The sequence below is a fragment of the Brachyistius frenatus genome, unplaced genomic scaffold (assembly GCF_029030835.1).
Source record: "Brachyistius frenatus isolate BFR_SWC_R1_liver_20210118 unplaced genomic scaffold, ASM2903083v1 Contig_1, whole genome shotgun sequence".
NCBI lineage: Eukaryota > Metazoa > Chordata > Actinopteri > Embiotocidae > Brachyistius > Brachyistius frenatus.
In genome coordinates this window covers 6,672,774-6,695,063 of record NW_027210600.1, presented here as the reverse complement: position 1 = coordinate 6,695,063, position 22,290 = coordinate 6,672,774, and the positions used below count along the sequence as shown (strand labels likewise).

At 43.7% G+C, this 22,290-nt stretch overlaps 2 protein-coding genes across 3 annotated transcripts; one reads left to right on the top strand and one right to left on the bottom strand.

Moving 5' to 3' along the window:
* Positions 1–952: 952 nt before the first annotated feature.
* LOC138633102 (sodium- and chloride-dependent GABA transporter 2-like) lies at positions 953–10,124 on the top strand. The gene is made up of 14 exons (XM_069719176.1): positions 953–1,082; positions 4,061–4,195; positions 4,587–4,727; positions 5,091–5,178; positions 5,288–5,420; positions 5,496–5,630; positions 5,709–5,812; positions 5,997–6,121; positions 7,250–7,362; positions 7,452–7,589; positions 7,792–7,894; positions 8,195–8,295; positions 8,405–8,575; positions 9,808–10,124. The coding sequence occupies exons 1-14, from the start codon at positions 953–955 to the stop codon at positions 9,916–9,918; spliced, it is 1,728 nt and encodes a 575-aa protein (XP_069575277.1). The 3' UTR covers positions 9,919–10,124.
* A 713-nt stretch (positions 10,125–10,837) lies between these two features.
* LOC138632683 (CLOCK-interacting pacemaker) lies at positions 10,838–22,015 on the bottom strand. 2 transcript variants are annotated; one of them, XM_069718477.1, is made up of 4 exons: positions 21,624–22,015; positions 19,010–19,189; positions 17,964–18,163; positions 10,838–13,577 (listed from the first exon to the last, which is right to left on the bottom strand). In XM_069718477.1, exons 1-4 carry the CDS (start codon positions 21,739–21,741, stop codon positions 12,609–12,611), a joined length of 1,467 nt encoding a protein of 488 aa, XP_069574578.1. In that variant the 5' UTR covers positions 21,742–22,015; the 3' UTR covers positions 10,838–12,608. The 2 variants fall into 2 exon arrangements, with proteins under 2 accessions (XP_069574578.1, XP_069574662.1); XM_069718561.1 differs by lacking the exon at positions 21,624–22,015 and adding an exon at positions 21,256–21,479.
* Between the last annotated feature and the right edge of the window lie 275 nt (positions 22,016–22,290).

Genomic DNA, 22,290 nt, shown 5'->3' with positions numbered 1-22,290 from the left:
CATCATGCACATTCATGTTCTGTGTGATAGGATGGCCCCCAGGCTCAACGGTTACCAGTTATCACCTTTTAGGTCCATTTATCAAGATTAATCAGTTGATGAAAAGCAGCATAGAAACGAAGCAAACAACACAAATAATTTAACATCTTAAATAAATATGAGCTTGAGGCCAAAAACATTTTACAAGTCTCTCCTGGTCTTTACCATCTCTGTACTCGCATTGACTTTGAACTGTCATTTAAAGCAGCCTTAATGGTGTCCAATGGTAGCGGGAAAGGATGCATATAAAACTAAACATAGACATCAAGTGAATTCCTGATAAATACAAGAAGGCTGGAAAGAGAGAGAAAATTCAGCACAGTATGTAATAGTTGCGCAAATTGTTTAAATTCAACTGACACATCACTGATTACGAGAACATGTTGAGAAACCATTCAGCTGCAGGATTTTCACTTGCATACAGTTGCCCGTTTTCCCATTAATCCATATGGATTATTTCACACCCTGACAATCACAACAACTGACAAATATAGTTTGGTGAGACCTGTTGTGACATACTACACCCTTAAGATAAATGTTCATCCTTTAGATAACTGTGCTGCATCTTCAGAAATAAATGAGAATATGTCAAGAAATCTAATAAATGCTTTTGATTCATTGGTTAAAAATGTATATTTATGCAAAAATTATACTTTTCCTTAATATATATATTTAATACCAGCTGTGGAAATAAGCAACTTCCCTGAGTTACTCATTTAGAGGTTGAAATTCCTTCTAAACCTGCAGATAATTTACATTCCAACTGAAAACTGATTAACTGGTCAGACAGCTGCTCATTACATGACACAGAATTAGTAGAAAATGGAAAGGCCCAGAAAACCTGGATACAAAGCATCGAGGTCAAGAGGAAGATTGGGTTAGACCTGAGCTATTGACTATATGGGATAAAGACATGAAAACAGCGGTGGAGGAGAGAGGACACTGGGGAAGTAAGGTGGAGTTTCTCCTGGCAGTGGCGGGAAATGTTGTCGGCTTGGGAAACGTGTGGAGGTTTCCTTACCTGTGCTACAAAAATGGAGGGGGTAAGCAAATATGATGCTCACTACTTAACATTATCTTGACTTTCAGCAAGTTATGTTGAGTTTCCTGAACACAATTATTTTCAGTTTACAACTATTTTGTTGAATACCCTTAACATTACTGAATCCCACAAGCTCTTTCAATGTGTATAAGTCACATAAATACAACAACCACAAGTCATTTCACGTCACCTGATTTGACTGACTAACAATTTAAGGCTAGAAATGGTGAGAAATGTGCCAGTCAAATAAGCATCAAGTGATATTTTTAGTTCCATTTAAAAAAATGAGTCAGGAGAACAACTTAACTTGATGCTGTTTAAACTGAAACCTATTCACACACACTATTATCATGTCTGAATTATTCAGACTTCAATGTTTCAAAAAGAAGTGATTAAATTAAAAGCAGCAGTAATATGCGGGCCCTCGCATGCTGCACATCAGGGAGCCAGTGTACTTCAAAAAAATGAAAATGTCATCCAAAATATGAAAAAAAGTCATACCGAAAATCATCCAAAATTTGGACGAGCAAAACCAGTTGCAATGTTTTAGCTTGCAGTTTTAATTTTCTTGTTCTCATTCCTTATTCTTCTTCACAAAAAAATTGCACTAGTGAGCCATTTGGCCACGTGCAAAACACATATCGGATGTATCGTCTCACCACGCCGGATGTATGTGCCACGTTTTGTGAGGTTTCAAGCATCCTTTGACCATAAACATCAACTTCCCATGTCATGAAGAAACATCAAACTTTGCCGCATTGCCATGGTAATACCCTTTGACGAAGTCGCACAAACTTCTTAATATATCATCAACCGCATGTTTACGCTATTCTGACCCGTATTTAGGTTCATGTGATCAACCAGCTGGACAAGGCATGTGGAAGTATGAAAAGTTTCATTTCCAGTTACCAGCAGAGGGCGCTATGACTATACAGATGTCTTCAGGGCCGGACTGTTATCATACCTGTAATGTTTGGAGACGGTCAGTCCATGTACATAAGATTTACAGCAATTTATAGCTTCCTGGCGAGAGGCTCAAAATGTCCCCCACGCCACGGGCACACTCATCGACGAAAACAAATTATTTTTTCACAACTTTTAATCCCAAAGGTGTTAAGAGTGCAGTGACAAAATTTCAAGTCGGTCTGAAAAATTCTGTCGGAAGAGTTCGTTAAAGTACGTGTATGAATCGCCAAAAATGGCGACTAAATTCAAAATGGCGGACTTCTTGTTAAGTTTAGGTCTTCGTGCCAACAGACTTTTCTTTAGATGTAGGAGGATCTACATGTCCACCGAATTTTGTGCATGCAGCTAGGTGCTGGGGCTGCAGTTCAGGGGGCACTAGTGAGCCATTTGGCCACGCCCACTCGCAAAACCATTACAATACGCTAATTTTCGCCACGACTGACGCGGGTTCCAAGTTTCATGAGTTTTTGAATATGTTAAAGCCGCCAAAAAGGCAATTAAGCTTAATGAGCGCGGCATTGTCGCCTCACAGCAAAAATGTTCGGGGTTCGAATCCGGTCCTGGGCCTTTCTGTGTGGAGTTTGCATGTTCTCCCTTTGCTTGCACAGGTTCTCTCCGGGTGATCTGGCTTCCTCCCACCATCCAAAAAAACATGCACCTTCCCAGCTCCTCCTGCCCACATGCCTAAGTGTCCTTGAGCAAGACACTGAACCCTAAATTGCTCCCGATGGTGTACCATCAGTATGTTGTAAGTCGCTTTGGATAAAAGCGTCAGCTAAATTAAATGTAATGCAATGAACGAGAATAATAGGGAAGAAGAATTCCTTGAAGAGCAATAGGGCTTTCGCACCATTCGGTGCTCGGGCCCTAACTAGTTGAGTACTAGACCTGGTACAGTATGTTACTTGATAGGATGTCTTCAAATTACTTGTTCTAAACACGTAATTCAAAGATATTTAAATACACAAAAAGAGAAACATCAGCAAAGTCTCACAAATGACAGACTGCAAACAGCGAGTGTTCCACATTTTTGGTTGAGAGATGATTTCAACCATCAGCAATGACTTTCAGTCTCCAGATTTGTTATTTGTCCAGCCAAAGGTCCAAAGTCCAATGTTGCTCAGTTCACAGGGTTGCAAGTTTGACTGATTGATGATTATCTTGTCAGTTTTGCTTTTACCTAACCTAACCTAATATTCATGGTCTCACAGGCAGGATCTGTTCTGAAGAACATACACTTTGTCCTTCAGCTCCATCAACACTTTTTAAGGAATTTTTGTTAATTCTCTGTGCTTGGAGTCGCTCAAGCGTAAACTGTAGATGATGCCAAGCAGGACCGTGCATCTAAGTATCTATGTACCTATAATGCTGCTCTAGTGAAAAAATTTCCCCTTGTGGGATTCATAAAGTATCTATCTATCTATCTATCTATCTATCTATCTATCTATCTATCTATCTATCTATCTATCTATCTATCTATCTATCTATCTATCTATCTATCTATCTATCTATCTATCTATCTATCTATCTATCTATCTATCTATCTATCTATCTATCTAACAGAAAACGTAATAATTGCAATGCAGACATCCTGACGCAGGTCTGCGGGCTCTCTTCCACCTGATTTAACAGCATAGATTCCTACAATCATTTCTTGGCTCACACCGGATCAAAATGGTAGAAACCAAAATCAATATATCCTGACAGTTTTAGTATTCATCAATATAACTATTAAAAGTTTATAAATGATAAGATAGTTGAAAAAAATATATTTTCAATGTTGTATTTCCCACTATGTGGCAACTGTGGCTGTAGGAGTCATGCAAACTTTGTACCCTTTAGAGATTTGGAGAACAAGGAGTCACACAAAATAACATGGGCATGGCGTGACTACCGTAAGCTTCCTGCTGCTTTCCAAAAAATATTTTTTTGGAAAGCAAACAATCTGTGTTTCATTTCTTAAAGTCTACTTGTAGTTTACTAAAAGCACTGTTGTGTATTTTGTAAATTCAGGTGCATTTTTGGTGCCATATCTGGTATTTGTGGTGACCTGTGGTGTACCCCTGTTCCTGCTGGAGACAACCATTGGCCAGTACACCCAGGAGGGAGGCATCACCTGCTGGAGGAAGCTATGTCCACTGGCAGAAGGTCTGGGATAGGGATGGGGGTGAGGGGGGGGGGGCGTGATGGGAGTAGCATTTGACAAATGGGAGAATGTGTAAGATGATGAGGAAGACTCTATTGAAGGGTTGTAAAAACGCAATTTTGAATACATTCCTTCTTGAGTGAATCTTGTAAAAAAAAACAAAAAAAAAAACATTTTAACTTCCTGTTAATCTTTCACTTTTTTTCAATTACTTGTATTTTTAAATTTAGTTATCTTTAAAAACTTTTCCTGAGAGTGACTCAGCAGTTTTAACATTAGATTTTGGTCAGTCAAGTTCCTGCGACTCTGAACAACAGGTGGTTTGGGTAATGGATAAATGGAGGTTTTGGTAATGTTTGTGTGTAGCAGAAAATGATCAATCTGTCCCTGCAGGTATTGGCTATGGCGGGCAGCTGATCCTCCTCTACAGCTGTATGACCTACATCATTATTCTGTCCTGGGCTTTGCTCTACCTCGTGTTCTCCTTCAGCTCCCAGCTCCCCTGGGCCAGCTGCAACAACTACTGGAACACAGGTAACATGCACAGACTGCGTCACCGTAGCATGCATTAAGGTTGATACGTGCATCATAGGACAGACCCGTATTTACATGATGTATGATATTAAACATAGACAAAGTGTCTGTGTTTGTGTCGGACTGTGTGGTTGTTGTTTTTCTAACTTCACTGACAAACATGTCCTGTGCATGAGAAAAGGTAACAAAACCAACAAACATTATGCTCTCATGTCAATAGCCGTGCATCAAAACTGCATAAAAGCTGACAGGCGTCCCAGCTTCCACTGTCACCAACATTGGAAAATCCCCCCCAAAAAAACTCTTTTAACTGTTAAATTATATACATTATTGTCTGAATATTTGTTCCTACTATCCTTTTAGATGCCTGTGTCGTCTTTTCAACAAATAATGACACCTTCCGGTGGACCAACCAGACTAACTCAACTTCTGCGGCCACAGAATTCTGGGAGTACGTCTGAGTAGATGAACAAACGCAACCACATCACTATTCAGTTGACAGTTACACGAAACAAAACTCGATAAACAATGTTGTACCTGTGCATCCTTTTTACTTCCAGACGACGAGTGCTGGCCATCTCAGGGGGGATTGAGGAGATAGGCAGCATCAGGTGGGAGGTGCTGTTGTGTCTTATTGTCATGTGGATCATCTGCTACTTTTGTATCTGGAAAGGGGTCAAGTCCACAGGAAAGGTATCTACATAGGCCGCACAATTACATGTATATACAGTATATTGTCAGATGCCTTAAACGTTTCATTTTTCCCAGGTGGTGTATTTCACTGCTACCTTCCCCTATGTAATGCTCGTAATTCTATTGATTCGTGGACTGTCTCTTCCTGGTGCGCTACAAGGAGTGGTATTTTATCTTCTGCCTGAACCCTCACGACTGACAGACCCTCAGGTAGGAGCCTAATTGTGTACTGAAACAGTGCAGAGGAACAGACGGACAAATGTACTCACTGTTGGTGTGTTGGAGCAGGTGTGGATGGAGGCTGGGTCTCAGATCTTCTTCTCCTACAGCATCGGTGTGGGCTCCTTAGCTGTGCTCGGCAGCTACAACAAATACAACAATAACTGCTATAAGTGAGTATATGTCAATGAACAAACGAGCTGTTTCATTTCAGGGTTTTCAGATATGATAAAAGTTCTGACATCAACTTTCTGACAGATGGGCCAGAAGATTACAGCCAAGTAATGGCATAATACAAACGTATCAGCCACATTACAGAGCTTCAAACAGTACGTGTTGTGTTATCCTGTTTTGCAGAGACTGTCTGTGGCTGTGTTTGTTGAACAGTGGTACCAGTGTCGTAGCTGGGTTTGCGGTCTTCTCCGTGCTGGGATACATGGCACATGAGCAGGGCGTTCCCATCGCAGAGGTGGCTGAGTCAGGTACATATAGAGAGACACTTATAAAGGTGTGTCCTCTTCTTTGTGGACCCGGTGTCACAGAGCTTCACAACTTTCTGTTAACATGCTACGGATGCTGCTGGTGTTGAACTCCTCAGCGCAAATGATATTGGTGTTGTGACACTTTGCTCTCATCGTGTGGACACCCAAAGACGCGACGAGCACACGCGCAGCCAACTCTGCCCAAAGGCTATGTGAGCCGGCACAGCTGTTAAATTGCTGTCGTTGTAAGACACTTGTTCTCAGCTCTGTTGGACCCTGCTTACACATACTGCTGACTCAGGCTGGCACGTTGTGGGTGTGATCTGGGGCAATGCTTGGGAGTATGTGTACGTTGTATTATAGATTCATACCACGGATGGGTGACGAATATTTGAATAGTCGGTTCTTTATTTCCCCCCGGTTTTTTGTAAAAAAAATTTTTTTACCCGGCGTCAGGTTGTAATGCGTCACTCCCGTCAGAAGGTGGCGGTAATGCGTCTAAATGCTGCCTGCCAGGCGCATTAAATAACACGGGGAGAAGAAGAACACGCTGCTTTAAAGGGTCCAGGGGGTTTGCAGGTGAAACTATCCCGGTGTCAGACGTCCCGGTGCGAACATGAGGAAACGTGCAAAGACAACTGCAGCCGTCAGGAAGTTTGAATATTCGAAGAAAAATCGAATAGTTCACAGCAAATTTCGAATAGTAGTTTTGCTTGAAATACCCATCCCTTATTCACACATACCTACAATATGCTTGAACAATATACTCGACATGATTTATGATTAGATATGTCTCGACATTAAACATTAAAATGCTCCATCAGTGGTTTTTTTTTGGTTTGTTTTGTTTTTCTGACTATTGTATATACTTCAAAAAGGAACCACAGGTATCCCAATTTTGTCCTACAAAATGTGTCATCCTGACTAAAAACAAAGTGATCCTGAGCATAAAGCAGTCACTTCTAAAGTCAAATTGTTTCGTAATAACACTTGTGACTTCCACGTTTCTCCTCTTCTTCCAGTTCCTGTAATCTTGAGAGAAGGAGTTGTCCGTTGCTTGTGTGTTTCTTGGTTAGTCAAGGTGATCGTGGCTAAATGAGCATCATTCATGGTGATGCTGTGTTCCAGGTCCAGGCTTGGCGTTCATTGCATACCCTCAGGCTGTCGCCATGATGCCTCTGCCTCAACTGTGGTCCGTCTGTTTCTTCATCATGCTCATTCTCTTGGGTCTGGACACACAAGTAAGATGCACGTGTAAGTGAACTCTTTTTGGAAGATTGCATTTACAGTTGGAAATTCACTTTGTCTGTTTTGTCCACTGTCTTCGCAGTTTGTTGCCATGGAGGTGGTGATGACATCCGTCATAGATATGTTTCCCAAAGTAATGCGCAGGGCAGGCCGACGAGAGATTTTCCTCCTCCTCTTCTGCCTAATATGCTTCATCTCTCAGATTGTCATGATCACTGAAGTCAGTATTTGGTTTTAGATTAACATTTGTTATTTATTGCTCCAACACGGGAGTGTATTGCTGCCAAAAATGGTTTAATTAGGACTTCTTCTTTTTTTTAAAGATAAAATGTAAAAGAAAATGTTAGCTTAAACAGGCTTTCATACATCTTAAGGCAGAAAATAAAAGCATATCAAATAAAGGTCTCTGCTGTTGTTCGCAGGGAGGCATGTATGTGTTCCAGATGTTCGACTATTACGCTTGTAATGGAGCCTGCATCCTCTTTCTCTGTGTCTTTGAAACCTTGGCACTGGGATGGATATTTGGTAGGCATGCTGTTTTGAAAGAAGTGATTCCTTTTATATTGAATGGATTGAATGAATTGGAATTGCATGAACTACCTGGTCTCTCTGATGGTTGCCTGGGAACCTGGTGACATCACCTTAATGACATCATCAGTTTTCTCAGATTTGACAATGATCTTCCTGAACCACAGAAGCCATAATCACAGGCCGAGCTGCACTTCTCATGACAAGACGTCTCTGTTGAAAAAGTGTGTCTCCTCCTTCTACCAAGTGACTCACTGGCATGCGGATCATTATGTGCTGCTAATCTCATCTCTCAAGGGGCAGAGCGGTTGTTCAGCATCATAAAGGACATGACAGGAATGCACGCAAACCCATTCTTCAAAATCTGCTGGCTCTACCTCACACCGCTGGTCTCACTGGTGAGTCGGGCTTTCAGGGGATCAGAATCCAAACAGCTCCAGACATGAACATATCCATACTCATGTGTGTCAAGAGTACAACTACTAAACCACACCCTTGTGTTCTCAGGGCTCTTTTATATGTTCTTTAGTCGAGTACCAGCCTCTGACCTTTAATCGCTGGTACGTGTACCCGGACTGGGCATATGTGTTGGGCTGGATGTTGGCCCTCTCCTCCATCCTGTTAGTGCCGGGATGGGCACTGTTTAAGCTGGTCACCGGGACTGGGAGCCTCAGGCAGGTGAGACAACTGTGTCACTAAATATTATAACAAGTTAAAGAAATGGCATGGTGTGTATGTCTTATAGAAAGAAAAATGAAATGATTTTCTCATTTTAATGAGAATTTCAAAATTGGCAGGTTTCATGTTGACCGTATTATCTGTGCTTTGAGACACTTCAAATCGTGAAGATTCCCATGAAATTTCACAAAAGATTTTACACACCAGTTACGTCTCACATCCCATCTAGATGAGTTGTATGTTTTAGGATTATGATTGTTATGATTATTAAGGAGAGAGGACCTTACAACTTGTGTGTGTGTGTGTGTGTGTGTGTGTGTGTGTGTGTGTGTGTGTGTGTGTGAAATGTTTAATCATTGTGAAGTCCCCACGTCACCCCGACTATGTTCATTTCCAGAGTTTGAACCAGAGGGGGGCGCCAGAGAATGTCTTTTGCTGCTATTATGGGTTTGCTCTGACATTTAGGGTTTTGGTCGCCACATTTTAAACGCTCGAGGACAGTCATGTCATTCTGTTTTTAACACCACGTATGCAGCTTCATACATATGGATGGAAAACTTCACCCACGCCAAGGAGAGGACTTTTACACAAGCAGCAAGCAACCGTGTGTTCACATTTCGGCCTCAGACTGAGGTGTTAAACTCACTGAGGACAGTTGGCAGCACCTGGACCAATCAATCAACAGTACTAATCCACAGCCCGGGTGGTAAATGAATGAGCTTCACACAAGAGTCAGAATGTGTGTCTCAAGCAACAAACACATGAAATATATAACAAGCAACAGAGGAGGAAAAAACACGCACTTTCCACCAGAAGTCAACAGTGGGTCTGTTGTCGAGGCAGCACTGGTTTCCAGGTGTCCTGTAAACTGTTACTGGTTTCTGAGTCAGCACTACTACTCAGGTAACTTAGCCCTGATAACAGGAAGTGAAAGTCACGTCAAAGGTTCAATGCGGCTGCGCCCCTTGGGTGAATCGGATTCGCTGTATTATTTTTTTTGGTAAAAAAATAATAGATTTTTTATTAATGTATTCCTTCAGTTTTCAAATTATAAATCATAGCATTCCCATATTGAAAAATATAAATAATATCATAAATACAATTTCTTGTGGGTGCTACCTAGCAATGAACTACATTGATGCTGTTCTACACCGGAACAATGCCATTGACACATACTGTATGATGCACTTATGTGTTGAATTATTGGTGAATATTTGCTTGCTGTTTTGTAGCGTTTCCATCACCTGTGCCAGCCTGACCTGAGAAACTCACTGACCGATAAGGGAGAGACTGAACTGGAGACCCTCAGGGGGGAACATCTGCAACAGTTCATCAGCAACTGACACGAATGGCCACCATATCCTAAACTCTTCAGCAGCTGCATTTTTTGGAAGTGGTTATGGAGGCAGCTTTCTCCCTTCAACGTCCTAGAATGAAACGGAACCACAAGACTATTGACTGGAAACCTCAAACCTCATAATGTCATATTTCCAGACAGAATAAAAACAGCAAATGTTATTTCACCTCGTAAAACAGGAGATAAACACAGTTGTACAAACTAACGACCGGTGTCTGCTTTCTCAAATTTGTTTTTGTTCAAAAATTAGATACTTTGTTGAAAAGAATAAATTGTTCAGTGAATCAGTGGGTTTCTGACAAATAGATCTAGTAATAGAGAAGTAAAAGAGGAAATTACAACAGCAATAGATTGTAAGACACGGTCAGTCATAAAATCCTACTGCACAAATTAGATCACCTGAGACTAAGCAGTGTTGTGTATTCGTTACATTAAAATGAGCTCCTCGTATCTAGCAGGTAGCGGGTCCTCTTCCACAGAGACCGGCATGTTTCTACTGTAGCCCAGAGCGGACAAACCAAACACTGGCTCTAGAAAGGGCCGTTCACGTTTTTTGCGGCCACCGCAGTTTCTACACACTTGAAAGTGAGCGGAGGGTGAAGCTGGATGCCGGTAAATTACTCACACTGCTCCTTTAAGTAGCTGGAAATGGCAAGCCATCTATCTGTTACTATTTTTTTTTATCAATACTTTGAGTAAGGGACAAGCAGTTTGGGGTTTTCTCCCCACAAGTGAACAATAAATGGCTTATAAATCACATCAATGCAAATTTAAAAGAATAATTAAGCATTTTGAAAAGGATATTTAAGCAGAAAAGATGTCATGATATTTTAGCCACCATTTTAGCCATCATAACTACCATCCATCCGATTTGTATTTTGATCTAAATTTAAGAATAAATCACATGAAAAATATATATTTATTAGAGGATAAATAACTCCTGACAAACAACACACTTCCACTTCCTTTCTCAACATGCTATCTCATCTGGAAAACAACACAAAATGCAGAAGAAAAATTGTTACTGTGGAACACAGTGGATGAACTGGGGAGGAAGTCATTTTCATGGCTTTCAAGAGCAGAACACAGTCAAAAACACACATGCACAGTACTTCTCATATGTGCACACCTTTGGTAACACTCTTCAGTTTCCATGGCAGCAGGGTGAACATTTCAAGGCTATGGAGACTCTTTGTACAAAAACACAACCATAGTGCAAGAGTCGATCTAAAAAAATGTCTACTGAAAAAGTATGTTTTTTTTCCACATATTGCTTTATTTAAATATATTGAAATTATGAAAAATCTACTGATTAAACCAGTTTAAAAGTCAGAAATGTGTGCATTGCTGGTAGTGCTCTGTCATATGCACAAAGAAATAGAAGAAAAATCATACACATATCACATGCATGAAACCACTTAGTCAACTTATTTTAATATCTAAACTTTCAAACTCACAATGCAAACCGTGCTCCATCTGTGAACACAAAAAAAAAATGAACTCAAAACAGGGACTTGATGAAAAGAAAGAGAATATCATCAAAGTGAAAAGCTGCTGCATGACAGAAGATTGTATAACTGATTATTTTGGAGACACTTTTTTGAATACATACAGTCTCTGGCTGAATTGCTTCGACAATATGACAACATGTGTGCTGTGCTTGTAAAACGTGTAAGAGTTCAATACAAAAAAATAGTTTTTAAGGCTTTGTTGAAAAGCACTTGGATAGAAATCCTTGCAATAGTCCAGTGTCGTGCAGCTTGTGATGTTATAGAGATTTGCTCTGCAAAATTCGGCTCCCAGTTGTGCCTCAGGTGCTCCCACTTTCCTTTCAGAGCCATCTTTCTGGGAACCTTTGTTGTTGTTGTTAAGGCACAGATGTTGTTTATCACCCTGTTTGGATCAGGTGATGCAGATCAAGATTTATCTATCAGACGATGCATTTATTCATCTTTCCCCTGAATGTTGGTGGTCTAACATGGCAACACAACGACCAGCTGAACTGATACTGTCGTTTTCATCACTGCATTGAGTGCCACCTGCGTTTAAGACCGTTTCCCCTCCATCCAGGGGAAACATTTTATTTTCACATAATCCTTTAAGTGGCTCACAAGCAGAGGTTTTCCGGTCATCTGTGTGGTTATATAAGGTCTGCGGTGGTAATATAAAATGGTGCCTTCGGATTGAATTGCACCAGAGTGCATTAATTAGGGGCCAGCTTTGTATATATCCTCTGACATATACAGCAACGGGTGTTTTCACATCTAGTCCCTTTCAAACAAACCTGTTCTCTGAAAGTGGACTCCAAAGTAGACCAACATTAAAAAAAAAAACGGAAAAACTACTCCTCTTCTACTTGTCTTTCTTTCATTGCAATATTTGCAGCTATTTTTTTTTTTTTCAAATAGCATGTGATCTGTCAACGCTGACTAATCACTCTGAGTTTGTTTCAAGGGCTGGAAGGGACCAAGAGTGAAAACCACCAAATGCTAAAGTTGAGTCATCATTTGCATTTCCGTCGTCGTCGAGAGATTATTTGGATGACCCCAATAACACTGGGTTTAAATAATGGCAGATAAAACATTGAAACCACTCCTCATATCCAAAAATTACTACTGGATGGCCACCAGGCAGCCAAGACTACTCACTCACTCTACAAAGGCACTACAGATCGTGCTAACCAGTTGAACTGTCAGGAGGCATAAAGGTGACTTTGGCTGAGGATCTATCACCGGCGTCGAGCTTCCTGCCTTGTTCTGAGAGAGCCTGATGTGGTGCAGCACAGTTCGGTACGGTGGTGACAAGGAAAGAAGGCAGCACTTCTGAGCACTCAGCAGCTTGTGTCTTGTTGGTGTCGCTTGTAGACGGAATATATAAACTGCGCATTATTTTAAGGTTGGGGTAGCTGCTGGACTCAGCCATGGCTCGATGTAGATGTTCCAAGGCCAAGCTACCATTCAGGTTTTGGCTGGGGTTGTTGGCAGCCTGGCACAGCAGCTCTGTGTGCTGGCGCAGCTGGGCAATATCCTGCTCTGTGGACTTGCTTTGTCGCAGTAGTGCCTTTGTGCGCAATGTAATGTCCAACAGACCCGATTGTTTGAGGATTTCTGCTGTGTTGTGGAAACGGCGGTGGCGAGTACCAGTGGTGGCGTTTCTGTGAAGTGCTCTGGTTGTGAGGACGGAGGTGGTGTCCGAAGTGGACACAGATGGGGACGCCTGGTTCGTGGACGCAGTAGTAGGACTGGAGGAGGACAGACTATCTCCAGTTGTTGAGGAACGTGGCACTGTCAATTTAGGTAGTTTATGAAGGTGCTGCTCAGGTGGTATGGTAACATGGGTGTCATCACCCTTGTGTCCTGTATACACCCTCTTGGTCAGATTCTGGGATTCATGGTTTGGTGAAGATTTTTCAGTTGGTTTCTTGCTGGGATGTGGCGCAATACGGGGATAGGAGTTAAGAATGGGCAGGTAGGTACCATTTACGGCCTTCCCTATTAAGTTAGACTTCCGGGACAAAGGCTTGTGGAGATGGAGGGTGGCTGGCAACAAGCTAGGCTGCTGTAAAAGGATCAAATGGGGAGAACCAGAACGGTCACTTTCCCTGACACCATTTCTCCAGAGCAGTTGACCTCTTTTGTCTGATTGCTGGAAAAAGGAGGAAGAAGAAACTTTAGGTTATTTACATAACCCCGGTTCTCTGAGTAGCATGAGTGTGAGTGTCTCACATTGGGAAACGCCCTCGGCGTGACCTCATCAGAAGCTCCTATTACACTCTACCAGCCAGGATTTGCTGGAGCTGAGCACTGACCGTCATTCAAATCACTCACCTATTCCTCGCTACAATGAGCAAGGAGGGTGGTCATTCGTTTCGTGTCTCACATTAGGAAACAGAAAATATTGACTCCCGGATTGCTCAACAAACTTAAACTGGAGATCGATTGTACTGCTTCGCTCTTTATGCACAGCCTTTCGGTGCAACCGGAGCCACACTGAGCACTGAGTGAGCCAGCAGAGGTGCTGTTACATCAAGCTTGTAAAACCAAGCAATGGTGTGGGCCAATTTGCTGTGGCACAGATCTCCTGAATGGAGACCCCTCTGAAAAGGGCCCACGAGGTGGTGAGGCCCCTAGTGGAGTGGGCCCGCAGACCCTCTGGTGGTCGCATCCCACTAGAGCTATAGGCCAAGGCAATAGCCTCCACAATCCAGTGGGAGAGCCTTTGTTTTTTTTTCACCATGACAGTGCAGAAGGCCTTTCTTTTGTCAACCAAGTCTTGTAGAAAAGCCAGGATCACCGACTCTGAACACTGAAAGGGTAATTCTTGAGTGTCAGAGCACCATAATCTCAAAGATAGACAATTTACATTCATAAAGAGACCTTGTTGTAGGGGCCCGTGCACACTGGATGGTCTCAATGACATTCTGTGAGAGGTCCACTGACTTCAAATTGAACCACTCACGGGCCAAGCACAGCACCTCTGGGGGCAATGAGAATCAGTGTCAGTCCCTCTGTTCGCACCCTGGCCAGGGTCGGCGGGATCAGGGCTACAGGGGGGACGCATACAGAAGAACATGAGGCCACTGGTGAGCCAGCGCGTCCACCCCGAGAGGTGCATCCTGGTCGTGCAGGGAAAAGAACAGGGGACACTGTGTGTTCTCCCGAAATGCAAAGAGGTCCACTGACGGCTGCCCGTAACGTTTCCAGACGAGTCTGACAACCTCCGGATGGAGTCTCCACTCTGCGTACAGCAGATTTCCTCTGGAGAGAAGATCTGCCCTGCAGTTCAGTACTCCTGGAACATGGGTGGCCCTCAAAGACAGAACATGGTTGCTGCTCCAGACGATCAGCCTGTGGGCCAACATGTGTAGCTGGAGGGATCTCAGGCCCCCCTGTCTGTTGATATAAGCCACCACGGTGGTGTTGTCTGTCCGAACAAACACATGATGACCCCTCAGGAGAGGGAGAAAATGTTTCAGTGTCAGATGAACCGCCAACAGTTCCAGATAATTTATGTGGAATGAGCGTGTATGGGGATCCCAGATCCCGTTCACTGCCCAACCTTTGAGGATGCCCCAGCCTGATAAGGAGGCATCTGTTGTGACTACCTTTCTGCGATGCACAATCCCCATCGGGTACGCCCTGAGACAGAAAATCCATGTTTCTCCAGGGGCGTGAAGCTGCTGTGCAAGTCACTGAGACTCTCACTCTGTGAGCGCTGTGTGTGTCCAGCCTGTGAGAGGCAAACCAGCGCTGAATTCCTCTCAAGTATAGGCGACCCAATGGGACTGCTACTAGTGCTGAGGCTATCAGCCCTAACAGTCTCCGACAGATCTTGGCTCATACCAGGTTCCCCCTGCGGAAAAGAGCTAAGCAGTCTTTGACGGCATTTAATCGCTTTCCAGTCAGCTTCACTCAAAATCGCACGCATCCCGCACCCACCCCTCTTTGGCACTAGGAAGTATCTTGAGTAGAAACCACTCTGACTGTGCTCGTGAGGGGAAAACTCTGATCGCTCTTTTCTCTAACAAATAGGAAATTTCCTCCTGTAGGAAGTGCAGCTTTGTCTTGGGCCTGTGATTGAATCACTCCCCTGAATTGTGGAGGGGATACAGCGAATTGCAGCCTGTATCCCTTGCTTACTGTTCTCATCACCCACTCTGAATTTGTGCTTTGCGACCAGTTCTCTATCCTCCTTGTCGGCCAGTCTGCTGCACACGGGGCAAGACCAGCCTCTTGTGGCGACGGGGCGCAGAACAATTAGTTCTGTACTGCGCATGTGCGGGACCCCACGTCCGCGGCAGTATTGTTTATACCGGAGTGAGATGTCACTCCCTCTGGGGAATGAGTGACCGAACTCCTTTCTGGCAATGAGAAATTTTGTATTTCAACATTTTTAACTGCGCTTTCGGCACAATGCCTGGATGCGACAGTTTGGGCATTTTTAATGCGTTCTGACAGTGAAAAGTGCTTGCGAGACATGTGTGGGGACCTCTGTGAGGTTCCACCTGTGTAACAAAGTCTCTGCCTCTCTTCAGGGGGCGCAGAGCGGGTTCGAACACCCTGTCGTCTAAGCGCCGAACTCTCAGGAACGTGCTCAGGAACGGAGCCAAAAGGGGGAGCGGACCCGGCCCGACTATCAGGCCAGCCGCTTCCTCCTCCTAACAGCCTGAGTGGAAGTTGGCTGCGGCTGGTCAGGGCGAGTCCCGCCAGCAGAAGGAGGCTTCCTCTGCCATGAGCTCTTGGGAATGGAAGCCCTCAGCGTGGCCTGAGGGGCTGCCTAAGCTTTAGACAGCCTGGGGATGAAGGTGGGAGGCAGGCGCACCGTCACTCGGGCAAAAGATCGGAGTTGAGGCGGAGGGGCAGCGGTGGCCACCGGAGCCCGTCTGGGTAAACACAACTTCAGGGCCTCATCGTCTCTCTTCTTCTCCTCACACCTCTTTTGCATCCTGGTGACAGCTGCACCGAAAAGCCCTTTGGCCGCGATGGAGGTGTCTCGGGAGGTCCTCCTTATCTTTGGTTTAAAGAGTGGTGAGGTTCAGCCACCGAGCTCTTTCCTGCAGCATCATCACGCCCATAGCTCTCCCCAGAGCCTGGAGGCAGCGATCCGTGATGATGCACACTTCCTCCCACAGCGCGGGATCAGGTGAGGCCGTCAACTCCTCTTCTAGCTCAGCTTGACATGCCATCAGAAGAGCGGTAGCATTCAGAGCGCGGATCGCTACCGCAGCCGCCTTGTAAGATTCGTCAGTCAGGCTGGACTGAAAACGATCGGCTCTTGACGTCAGGGCGGGTCATAGAAGTCTTCGGGTGCAGGTGACCCGTCACAGCGGGTTCGACTGGAGGCATTTGGTGGAGCCCGTGGGTCTCCATTCCCTCGCAGTAAAGCACAGAGCTGCCTGCTACAGGATGTTTCTCCCTGTATGGTTTGTTGCACCAGGAGACGGAGAATTCCTTCAGCAACTCCGGGAAAATAGGCAGGAGCCGTTTGCCTGATCTCTGGACTTTTGGCAATTTCTTTCCGTCATACCGAGACCAGGCTGCCTCCGGCTGCATTTCGGGCCACTGGATGTTGAGCTTTGCAGCGGCGCCTTTGCACACGCACTGCAAGTCCAAATCCAAGGTAGGCGAGGGCGGGTATCCAGCACCTGCCCGAGCCGTACTGCAGAGTGGGGGTTTTGCAACCCGACCTGAGGGGGCCAGTGGTAATTGTCCTCATCTTCATCGGTGATGAGGAGCTCCGAACCTGCCTCTGACTCATCGTCATCACCAGCCGTCAGGTAGTCCAGTGGACTGGCTGTGAGGTCGTGGTTGAGCAGGTCATTCGGAAGCGGGTCAACAATGTCGAGTTGTTTGGCCCAACTCGGTCCGGGCTCTGCAACAGGAACCAGAGACACTGGGAGGTCCGTTGGCTCCTGAGCCTCTGCCGCGGAAACCATCACCGGGTCACCGCAGGACAAATGCGGCACGGTAATGCTGCTCGGGGTGGCAGACAGTAAAGCGTATTGCTACTCTTTACAGTCGGCAATTCACACTATTGTTTGCTGACAGACTAGTGCAAAACCGTGCAAACCAGAACAAAGCACCCGGTGACCGAGTTCGCGCTCGTGTCTTCTGACAGTTAAGCGAGGTCCCGGAACGGCAGCTGGATCGAGAGGTTTGAGTCGGAAATTCTGCTCGTAGTGAGGAGAGGTTTTTGAATGATGGTCAGCCGTATTTATAGGGGGAGGGCCTACGCCCTCCGGGATACTGACGCTCAGCTCCAGCCAATCCTGGCTGGTAGAGTGTAATAGGAGCTTCTGATGAGGTCACGCCGAGGGAGTTTCCCAATGTGAGACACGAAACGAATGCTATGAAAGAGAACCAAGCCAGATGCACTGAGAAAACAAAGACTCAAAGCGCAGTGTCAGAAGAAGGGGTTTGCAGTACATTTGTTGGGAAGCTCTCATCCCTCAACTATTAGAAAATCATTATTATCACAGAAATAGCGTGTATCCCGTTCCCTCCACCGGTGTCTCCAGCTACACCTCTTTACCTGCTTAATCACTATGTCCTTGATGATGTAGCTGGGTGGGTGGTCACGACCTGCCGGTATCAGGGTTGAATTCCCCGGATTCCTTTGCCCAAGTTCATGGTTTTGGCCTGGCTCTGAAGTTTCGGTGTGGTTGTTGGCTCTGGACTGGCTTTTGTTGCTCTGCTTGTCCTCCACATCTGTCTGTTGCCATTCTGAACCATCTGCAAAGATGTTGGAAAAGGGAAAACTGAGAAATGTTGGGAAATGTCGGGCTCTATGGAATAATTAACCTTTTTGTGAAGCAAGATAAGTGATATGGTAGCATTTTTTTTTACCACCTTATCATGATAAAATATGAAAACATTTACTTAATTTTTTTTACCAAGGGGGAAAGAATGCACAGATATACTTTCACGTACTCATATTTCTACTCTATCAGCACTTCTCTTGTAGTATCACAACTGTAACACGATTTCATATGTTTCTGATTTGAAACTAATGATGGTTCTTGGGTTCAAGTTCTAACTTTTAGCTCTGATTAAAGTGTTTTCATACTTAACATTGCAGAACTATCAGATTTTTTTTCACATTAAGAGAAGGAAGCAGGATAATGATCCCTGACATTCAGCCACAGTAACCAAAGTGGTTTTATGATTCAGTAGTGAGATGTTCTCAACTGCAATGCAACAGCACAATTTATTCTTGCTTGGCAGGCACAATATTTTACTTGCATCATCGTTTCATGGGTCACAGCCTTAAGAAAGCAGCAGAGAGTCTGACACCAAATATTTAATAGGAATATGTTGTTCTTCTAGTTTCCTTTTTGGCAGTTTGCACCTGGTACCAGAGGACATTTGCTTGTTCCAGACATCCTGAAAAACCACAATCCCCTGCACATCGTTCTTGTTATTTTATCATTTGAAATCGAAGGAAATGTCTTACCCTTTATGTATGCACTATATATCTATATGATGCTTTATGAATGTCAATATCTGCACTATAAAAATAAGGGCGTGTATGGGAGATAGCTATAGAACTTGTTACTTGTGTTTTCCACATTCACTTACCAGAATAACCCGAGTCCTTTTCTGAGCTGCAGGAGCCCCTCGCGCTGGAATTGTCCGTGTCCTTCATGTCACGTATTGCTAGCAGAGTCGTACTGTTGCTCTTATCTTTAGCATTCTTCCTGGATGAAGCACATGTATTGTGCTCGCTCAAGCAGGACTGTTCCGTCGGCATACTGGAAACTGACAAGAAAATACATGATATTCAGACAGCATCTGAATAACAAAAAACAGCAGCGTACAAAACAATGTTTTTTCTTTACACAGCTCCATTTTAGACCAGAGACAAACCCCTGACCTGCCCAGGTTGTACCCTTCACATCACCCTTCATGGTTGGACAGGATACATCTCATAATGACTCAGGGTTAGGGTTTTCTTTTTTTTTTTACTGAACAGAATGTAATTACATTTGCCTGAATCCTCATTAGTTTGTGCAGTTGATTCATTGCACAACAGCTTTTTTTTTTTTTTTTTTTATCAATTTATTACAAATGCCCGTGTTTTTCCCTCACATGTAAATCCACAATAACACATGTTCGCAGTAGCCTTTGGGGTTTGTAACCGTGGCAACTTGCGCTTGCTGACGTCATATGCATGCGCTCTTGTTTTTCCCACCGAAATGTTCCAGTTCACATCTTTAGTCATTAAGTTTAGTGGCATATACCTGTAGTTGCATACCAAGCTAGTCCTTGATGCCCCTGCAAATACAGTGTTCATTATACACTGTTCATTGGTCCACTGTTTGTACTTAGAGATGTGCATGTATTAGAAAGGTGATTGGTAATTTAAGAGAGTGCCAAACTCGACATTTATTTGTAAAATTACGTCTAAGCCTATTTCAAATCTGAAGCAAAAACCTCAACTAACCCAAATTGTACCTTTCCCACTGACTCCGTGCAAATGTGTTGTTGTAAACATATCTAAACAGAGCAGCCAGATAGACAGTCATGTCACGAGTCCACACATACCTAATTCACTACCGTTTCCACGAATAAAATGCTGTCACTCAAGCTTACAGGCATGAGAGTATATTCAAGTTTTTGCAACAGGTTGTCCATCTTAAGGCTGGATTTAAACGTCAATGAATACCAATTTTCTCTCTTTCATGCACCTGCACAACGATTATAAGTCTTGAAGGTGCAGCGGCTAAAACGGCACTCCACAGGCTGTATTTCCTCACACTTGTGTCTGCCGACAGGCTGTGACACATGCCTGAAAATTTAGATGAATTTAAAAGGAGCTCACTGGTATAGCAATGCATGTAAAGAAATCCTTTGTCTCTAGAGAGTTGGAAAGAGATTTAAATAATGAAATGACACACAATTAAGCTACGATGTCCAGTCTATGGATGCACATTGGTACAGCACTCATCAGCTTGTACTTCTAGCTCCAGAAACCAGAGACACAATTTAATAATCAGCTGTATAAAATGCTTTCTCGTCTCCTCCATGAGGTGTTGAAAGCCATTAATGTATCTGCCAAGTCAAAGCACAAATCCCAAAAACTGGAGAGAACACCAGAGTCACTTAATCAGCTCGGGAAATTATCAGCTTGACCACCTCATACAGTTGACCATATTATATACTCCTCTGGTCTCTGTTGTGAGTTTGGGAAGACAAAGACACAAGAACCAACGATGCAGCCGTGCTCTTTCAAATCTCCACTGCAGCAACATGGAGGGCTCTGCAATGGGAGATACCGTATGTGTAATTGGCTTGGAAAGGACATTTAGACTTTAATGATCGGCTTAACATAACTTCTCTCCACTTTGATCAAAACACCGCGTCTCCCTTTGTAATAGGACATTTACACAATCGTGGGAAACGTGAAAAATTGTGAGCGTGATTTCAACCAGTGATATTTTCGGAGGCAGTGGTTCTGTGAACGCACCACATTTTCCTCTCAGCTGAACAGCAGCACCCTCCCTCCCTCCTCCTCCCCCCCCCCCCCCCCAGTTATGCAACACTAAACTTCGGGTCTGGCCCTGACTTACACTCACACACACACACACTTCCTCTCTCACTGGTCGTAGACACATACAGCCTACATAAACATATGCAAAAAACACAAAATAATCGGTCGATATTTAAACAACATGTGCGTCTTTAACAGACAGACATCCATGTTAAAATACGAAAAAGAAGTGAAAGCAGAGAGTGTGGTTTTGGAAATATCACGTCTTTTTTTTTTTTTTTTTTTTTAAGTCAAACGATATATTAGCGCTCCTTTCAACAGTAGAAAAACTTACCTCAAAAATTAAAAACAGCTAGTTATATGCACTTAATGGCCGTTTTCTCCTTCTTGCTCTCTGAAACGCCGAAGCTACCCAGAAGTCCCATGTCCCAATGGTTATCTGTCGGCGCTACAGCTGAAAAGGATTTATTTTCCTGTCTTTGTCAAATATACCGTGTGTGATAAGACGCCAGTGAAAACGGATTGACATAAAGCAATGTTTCGTAAACTCGCCATATTGAAAATATCCGGTTAATTTCAAAATAAAACAGCTAAAAACAGAGTGAGATGTATGATTTTGTACAGATGACAAACAAATTCGGCACATTTTCACCTTAATTCAGAGCCGTCGTCTTAATTTCGGATTCTTTAATCATGACTTACCGATACGTTTATCCAACAATGTCCGCTGCCACGCTTTTGTTTTGAAGCTCCGAGGGCTTATTCTTGCCAACTTGATGCCGCCGTCCGATGCGACGACCAGAAGAAAGTGAAAAAACATAATCAGTATCGACACGTTGTCATGTCATCCTGCAAGCAGGAGCGCAGCAGCTCACAACGGTGTCGTAATGACATGGATTTGTGTAGGTGTCTTGCCATTAAATGTCTTTTTTGTTAATTTTATTTTATTTTTTAACCTGAACCGAACCAACACGCGCCTGTTGAAGCACCCAGCAGACACAATAAACCCGATCCCTCTCCGTGAGCTGAGCGCTCATTGGTCCATCGGGCAACTGCGAAAGCCAATCAGATATTGGCGCACGTGTTGCAGCAGGACAACTATTGATTGAAGAAAATCGAAGAGGCTCATCACCATACAGATTTGGCAAAAACCACGTTGAAGATTTAGATTAAAAAAAAATTTTTAAATAAATAAAAGCACCGAGAAAAGACAGTTTTAGCCCACGTCCCAGCTGGCTCTGATATGTACAAGAACTTGATCTGTGGGGATGTATCTCAAACAGCAGTTGGCCTGTGACGGAAACCTGTTGCACAAAAACAAAGAAAAAAAACAACAACCTACTGCTGCTTCCTGTAATGAAAGCATGAA